We start from the raw sequence: 7329 nt of genomic DNA, 5'->3' as shown, positions 1-7329 counted from the left end.
AGCTGCTTCTTCTCCTTGAGATCTTCTGGAAAATTCTGGACTTTCTCCACAATATGATCTTGTAGAATTATCCCAGATTCATCGATCTCAATCCCCAGAAACTCCATCTTCTGGGTGGCTATGACTGCCTTCTTTTCAGACAGCACCAGTCCTTCTTGTTGACAAACATCCGCAAAGATCTCCAGATGCTTGACATGTTCATGAATGTTTCTTGATGCAATGAGGATGTCATCAATATAAACAAACATAAACGAAGAATAATCTTTGAAGAGATTATCCATCTTCCTTTGGAATATCTGAGGCGCGTTGGCTAACCCCATTGGCATGACATTCCAGACATAATGTCCCTGTGGAGTTGAGAAGGCTGTGAACTTCTTACTTCCTTCCTCCATGCGAATCTGGTAAAAACCTGACTTGCAATCGAACTTTGAGAATACCCTTGCACTTCTGATGCAGTTGATAAGGTGTTCTCTGCTTGGGATGAAATATCCGTCAAACTCAAGAATATCATTAATTCCTTTGTAATTAATGACCAGTCTTGGTTTTCCTCGCTTGATCTCCCCATGATTCCTCACCAGAAATCCCGGACTGCTGTAGGGTGATCTTCCATCTTCGATAAGTTTTAAATCAAGATGCTCCTTGATTATACTCATCATATCCTGTTGATCTTGAGGGTTCATCAAGATAGGTCTGAACCTTACGAACTCATGCTCCTTTCCAGTTTTGACTTTCAAGGTTGCTCTGAGCTGGTTCTTGTCCCACCATGCCAAAGGATCCTCGTGATAACACTTTTGGATTCTCCTTTTGACGTCGGCTATGGACACCTGTTCGTCTTCCTTGATATCTTTGTGTGATATCAGGGATACTTTGAGGATTTGAATTTCCTCCTTCGAGAGATCTGGATATCCCTCAGTTCTGCATTTGAGCAAAACTTCGCCGAATCTCCTTTGATCTTTCATTTGAGGTCTCCGGAGTCTGCCATCATCACCACGCTTGCTGCGAAATTTGATTGGCATTGAACGATGAAAAGCTCCTTGGAGCCTTTGCACAATGATTTTGTGGTCACAATTGGTTGTGAACACAAGCCTCCTGGCCTCATTGTCTTGTATAAATCTCTTGAAGCTTTGCAGAAAATTATTTCCCAATAATATATCCGCTCCGGTATCATGGAAATAAATTGGTGGAGTCTTGACCTTGTACCAAGGTGTCTGTCCTGCTCCGCCGATCAGTATTTCCGTTTGCTTTACTCCCTTTGATAGGAGCAAAATCTTTTTGGAGAAATCCCTTCCTGCAATTCGAGGTAGATCTTCTTCCACTTCTTCTGGAAAGACTCCTCGTTTTGCTGTACAGATTCCTGCTCCTGAATCCACATAGGCAGCAAAATATTCTGCTTTGTATTTCTCGTATAACATCCCTACAGAGATGTATATCGAGAATGGACTTGTCATTGGATCATCACTCTTTGGCGTCCAATGGTGATCTCCATTCCTCCTGATTTCCATGACCATGGTTTATATTTGTCAAGGAAATCTCGTCCTAAGATTAAGACGTCTGCTTCTTGTCCGGCTTGGCCTTCGGTCTGGATTTCAAAACCTCCAACCTCCAGAGTTCCGATATATCGGTTATCACCTGGATTTGCCAGATAATACAACATACTGCAAGGAAACTTATTTTCCCCGTTTGTTGTATCAAATCTTGTGGAAACCTGTCTCCATCCTTCGGGGCATTTGAATTTGACCCTTATGTCTGAGACTGGTATTTCCTGGATCGCCCTTCTCTCGTATGATTGAGAGAAGCTCCTTGTTATAGGCCCTGAGGTAAGCCTATTTCCTTGGAATGATAGCCTTGGTGCTCCCAGTCGGAGACTCTGAGTATGGCTAAGCACCGGCTTGTCTCCAATATCAATGTCGATTTCCCCGATTTGAGGAGTCGCCACTTTGTTTAGATTGACCGCCTTGGCCACTTCCTTGAATATTTCTGGAATTTCAATAAATTTCTTTCCCAGAAATAATTCCGTGTGATGGGAATTTGATAAGGCATACGAGACTTGAAAAGTCAGTGAGTATGGCCTATTTCCATCCGTCATTAGCTCCTTCTTCTTGTAGTCCTGATAAATCGTCAGGGCTCGGCTGAAGGATGCATCTTGCAGATTATAAGAGATTTGTGGATAGAATTCTGTTATAATCCTTTTGGCATAGAGGTTGCCTGAAAAAGCTCCAAGAACTGAAGCTTTGGCATCTCTGATCCTTTTGTCGCAAAGTACGACATCAATTGGTTGGTCTGTCCCTGGGGAGAGGGATGATTTGATCACCAACTGAATTGCTCCGATATGAATCCATTTTATCGTGCTTGCGACTTCTGGCTTCATTTTCTTGAGGTCTTGGATGATATCCTCGGCCGGAACCAGCTGTATTTCCACCTGATTACTTGTGATCTCGATTGGAAGCGCCGTTTCTTGGTTTGTAACTCCAAAATAGACATGATGCTTCCTCTTCGATGGTATCAAGCTATTTAAAACTCGATTCAATCTACCATTAGAAAATCCTTGGTAGGTCTGTACCTCTCCGGATTCCCTATTGAGTTTCTTTACCAGTTTGTTCACCACCTCTTCCTGTGGAATCAGAAAATGGCTAATGAATCCATTCTGATCCTCCTTCTGGATGTGGTGGACCTCGTGCTCCTCTTTAGTCTGACTCGTTTCCGGTTGATCCATCGGTCATCTCCGAATCCTCAGAACTAAAGATTTCTTCTTGCTCATATATACTCTCATCAGAGGATATATCTTCAAATTGATACACGGGTATCAATTTCTGGTAGAAGATTGCGTCCTCGATATCCGGTGTGGATTCGAATCTTCTCATCTCCCTTTTTCCATTGTCTGGGCAATTGGTTGAAATATGCCCCATTGCACCGCACGTCCAGCAGTTGCAATCTTTAAAACTTTCATTTGCTTTGGCCTGAGTGCGCCTGAAAGTTTTCCTCGCCGGGATTCTCTTTTGATTTGAGAATCGGTTTCTTGATGGTCCGCTCCGTTGGCCTGATTTGTAGGAGCGTGCCTTCTGTCTGGTCCACATAGTTCTTGGCTTCCAGGAACTTCTTCTGGACTTTCTTTCATAGGGTTGATACCTATGTTTCTTTCTGCTTCTCCTTTGATATAGCAGCTCAGCACCAATCTCTGTTGGAAGATCAATGTTATCGCACATCAATGGAGATTTCTTGTTGAGCCTTCTCAATTTCTTGAGATTTCTCAGGTCCGCCGCCTTCTGGCACCATTCGGACAACTTTTTGTGAACATAAGACATCCTTCTTGAAGCACTATCAAGAGGATATTCTCCTGGTGACACGTATTCGTTGATGAGCATCTCCCTCCATGGACTTGGAAACTTTGTGAAAAAGAGGTCCTTGGCGGTTGTATCATCAACTACCCCCATATGAACATATAGGGTATAAAGGCGTAGAAATTCATCGAGAGCTTTTGGCTCTAGCACCACTAATCGAAGATTGTAGAGTGCCTGATGATACTTCTTGCGCTTCTCTTCTGCAGATCCTTCGAAAAAACCCATTCCCAAGAAATGGATCTTTATCTGTTTAGTAGCTTCCTTGATGATATCATAAGGTTTTGTGCTAGTAAACAGTTCTTCCCTTACTGAGATGTTGATTTTTTCCCAGTATTGTTTTGCCATTCCTGCCAAACTTGCTTCGAAGATTTTGGCAAACTCCTTTTTATCGTACTCAATTGTGGTGACTACGATATTCAAAGCTGAAGCCCACTCATCGATGAGATCCTCCCAATCTTTGAAACTGGCTTCGTCGAGGTTGAGAATCAATCCATATGGATGGATTGGTTCAAGTGTGGCCTTCCCTACAGGAGTATCCCGCATCTGTGGCCTGCGTCTTTTGGTTCGTTGGTAGTGGCTTGCATCGTCTGAAGCTCCACCCCTTTTTGACGAACTTTCTTCTTGAGGCTCGTTTTTGGGCACCTCATCTCCTAGGTTCATCTTTAGATCAACCATATTGAGGTTAGCAAAAGATTCTGCTAACTCCTGTAGATCTTCTAATCCGATTCGATCAAGGCTATTCATGAAATTTGCCTTTCATGATTCGGATTATATCCTCTGGCTGCAACTCCTTGGGTGCTGCATCAAATATAGGGGAATTCGTCGGGTCGTTGGACCATTGCTTCCGGATTTTCCCGGAACATGGTTTTCGCCTTTCAATTTCCTTCATCCTCTTCTGGATATCACGCAAGAGGGTTAGTATTTCCTCTTGTTTGAGTGATATTCTGCTCAGCTCCATTGGTAGATCATACAGCTTGACGCCATAATATTCCACCGTCTTTTGGATCTCCCGCAAGTTGACGTTGTCGGAAGAACTTGGCTCGATCTTCTGGTAGCCTGGAAAAGCTACTCCCGCCTTGTCTTTTGGTTCCATCAATCGTGGGACTGATGGGCCTCGTCTCTGGTTCGTTCAATCGCCGTTCTGGTAGCGGCGAATCCCATGAGGTTCTCATGGTAGAATTGGATACTCGTGATAATATCACGAATAATCTCGACCTCCTCTCCTCGTCGTACGTTGGTAACGAGGGCTCGGTTGTTCCAGTTGAGTCCGTCTAATAGACGGGTCATTTCATTCTCCACATGTTGTAGAGAATTCCTGTATGGTACACATCTCGGACACTTGTCCGGATCCATATTTTTCAGTGGAGTCTCCTCCCACATGGGTTAATAATAAAATAAACTAAAAATTATATAATTCCTCTATAAAAACCCGCTCTGATACCATTTTGAGAAGCGCGGGATCAATTTGAACAATTACCAATTTTAATCATTTTTGCTTAACAGTACGTGGCGTTGTCTCACAGTCCAGACCCAGTTTACCGAAGTAACCTATTGGGCACGAGGAAAGTTTCCAGCCGATATACTAGTCAAGCTTAATTAGGCAAAAGATGGGAGATAAAGAGAAATTAAGTATAAGGGTAGAAATGGTATTTCACTATGAAGTGGGTATTTTTCATAGATGTTTTATATAGGTGGGTAGATTTGATAGATGTATTATAAAAGTGGGTATTAAAAACCATTTGCCCTTATTTTATCTCACCCCCATCATCTTCCTCCTTACTTTCCTCCAACTTGTCTCTCTCTCCTCTCTCCTCTCTCGCTATATAAACCCCCACACGCCCTTTCTTTCATTGGCAACTGCTGCAGAAAACATCAAGACAACAACAACAATTCAATTAATTGAAATCTTTTTTATGGAGTTCACAAGCCTGCTGAACAATTCATTGGATCTGAATGCCAAGCCTCTGAGATTTCTGGACGAGTCGCCTCCACTGAAACATCAAGTGCTGGAGAGCAGCTTCATTGGGTTGGGAACAAGTGTTGTGAATGTGAAGGAAGAAGTGAGTTGGATGACAGACAGAGTTTTGTTTGATGTTTATGTATTTATCATCTAAACTTGTGATTTTTTGGTATTTCAGAAAGGTGCTCTGATTGAAGAGCTGAATAGGGTGAGTGCGGAGAACAAGAAACTGACTGAATTGCTGACAGTGATGTGTGAGAATTACACTGAGCTGAGAAACCAGTTGGTGGAGCAGACGGGCAAGAACGTTAATGTAGTCGAAAACAGCAACGCTGCATCAAGAAAGAGGAAGGCAGAGAGCAGCAACATTGATGCGTTGAATCCCGAGAGCAGCTCCAGCGATGAAGAATCATCAAAGAAGCCAAGAGAAGAGCACATCAAGGCCAAGATTTCGCGCCTTGTAAGTTCCCCTTTAATTTCATGGGTTTTAATTTGGAATATTGTTTCTTTATTTAGTGGCTAAACTAGTGAGTGTTTGCAGATAGTTAAGGATGGATATCAATGGAGGAAATATGGGCAGAAGGTGACTAGGGACAACCCTTGCCCAAGAGCCTACTTCAAATGCTCTTTTGCTCCAACTTGCCCTGTCAAAAAGAAGGTTAGATTAATCATTGATCTCAACTAGAATTCAACGTTTCTTGAATGTGAGAAAGCAAATGGGAGTAAATATTTAGTTTTGTTGATTCAGGTTCAAAGAAGTGTGGAAGATCAATCAATCTTGGTTGCAAGTTATGAAGGGGAGCACAACCATGCTCCGCCATCAAAAGTAGAGTCCAACAGCAGTGGATCAAACAAGAACTCCAATTTAGGGTCGACTTCTGTAAGCTCCACTGCTGCTCCCACCGTCACTCTTGATCTCACAAAACCCAAACAAGAATCCACCAATGCCACACCCAAACTTGATGCACCAGAGCTGCAGCACTTCTTTGTTGAGCAGATGGCCTCTACCTTAACCAAAGATCCCAATTTCAAAGCAGCTCTTGCAGCAGCTATTTCGGGCAAGTTTCTTCAATCCAATAATCACACGGACAAATGCTAAACCAGCCTGCACTTTTCATATGTTTCTGCACATTCTTCATGTTCCAAATCGAACTTCCTACACCGAGTTAACACAGCTCGTCACACACAATTTCATTTGTTAAGGGGAAAGAAATCTTCAAGGATTTTTTTATGAAGAAGAAACGCCATTGGAAATCGGTTTAGATTAGATTTTTGAAACCTGTGAATAACTATGTATTTTGGGGGTTTGAGATTTGATAGTTAGTTGTTCAAGGCAAAGATTCTGTGTGGGAATTTCTCTGCTTGCTGCTTTTGTGGAAAAGCACATCCAATTCAATCTAGTTAGTTTCGATTGTTATTTCAGAAGATTCAAACAATATTGAATTCGTCATTAGGTAAACAAACATGTTTGATTTTCTTCAAATTAGCACCGCCAACCCCAAGAAATTAATGTATATATGGTCTTTTCGAAATGGGAATATATACAACGAAATCATGCCCTGATGAAAGAATGCATAGATAGATTCTTCAACTTTGACGTTTTTGTAATTGGATATTCCAACTTTTTGTTTAGTTTACGTCACAATGTAGTTGAAGTCTTTAACTTGTGTTTTAAATAATTGAAACATTAACCTCACAGTGCAGTCATGAATAGTTAAAATAACTAATCGATATAAAACCGACTGACTCAGAGTGGACATAAAAATAAAATTTGTCCAAAAAAAATTTAAAAATTAAACCATGTTTACCATATTACCCTTCACATAAGAAAAAAATTATCCATTAATTTTAAGTTGTGAATTTGAGTTCTTGAACTAGTCACTATTCTTAGTTGTAAATTCTAGCTTAAAAATTTGAATTCACAACTAACACTAATTCTAGTTCTGAATTCAAGGTTTAAAATTCGAATTCACAATCATCAATAATGTTGGTTGTGAATTCGAATTTTAAACCTTGAATCTACAATTAGCA

General features: G+C 41.4%; 1 protein-coding gene across 1 annotated transcript; it reads left to right on the top strand.

The window, feature by feature from the left end:
* Window positions 1-5085: 5085 nt before the first annotated feature.
* On the top strand, window positions 5086-6761 carry LOC131005056 (probable WRKY transcription factor 40). Its single transcript, XM_057931850.1, has 4 exons — window positions 5086-5398; window positions 5477-5758; window positions 5831-5956; window positions 6047-6761. The coding sequence occupies exons 1-4, from the start codon at window positions 5252-5254 to the stop codon at window positions 6395-6397; spliced, it is 906 nt and encodes a 301-aa protein (XP_057787833.1). The 5' UTR covers window positions 5086-5251; the 3' UTR covers window positions 6398-6761.
* Window positions 6762-7329: the final 568 nt, after the last annotated feature.

This window comes from Salvia miltiorrhiza, chromosome 1, assembly GCF_028751815.1.
Source record: "Salvia miltiorrhiza cultivar Shanhuang (shh) chromosome 1, IMPLAD_Smil_shh, whole genome shotgun sequence".
Classification (NCBI taxonomy): domain Eukaryota; kingdom Viridiplantae; phylum Streptophyta; class Magnoliopsida; order Lamiales; family Lamiaceae; genus Salvia; species Salvia miltiorrhiza.
The sequence above is the reverse complement of the archived record's forward strand: the minus strand, read 5'-3'. Positions and strand labels throughout refer to the sequence as shown.

Bases quoted from the DNA above. Each gene is read 5' to 3' on its own strand.
- LOC131005056 (XM_057931850.1), top strand. From the start codon at position 5,252: ATGGAGTTCACAAGCCTGCTGAACAATTCATTGGATCTGAATGCCAAG. The intron at 5,399-5,476 runs GTGAGTTGGATG...TTGGTATTTCAG, and splicing joins TTGTGAATGTGAAGGAAGAA to AAAGGTGCTCTGATTGAAGA. The intron at 5,759-5,830 runs GTAAGTTCCCCT...TAAACTAGTGAG, and splicing joins AGGCCAAGATTTCGCGCCTT to TGTTTGCAGATAGTTAAGGA.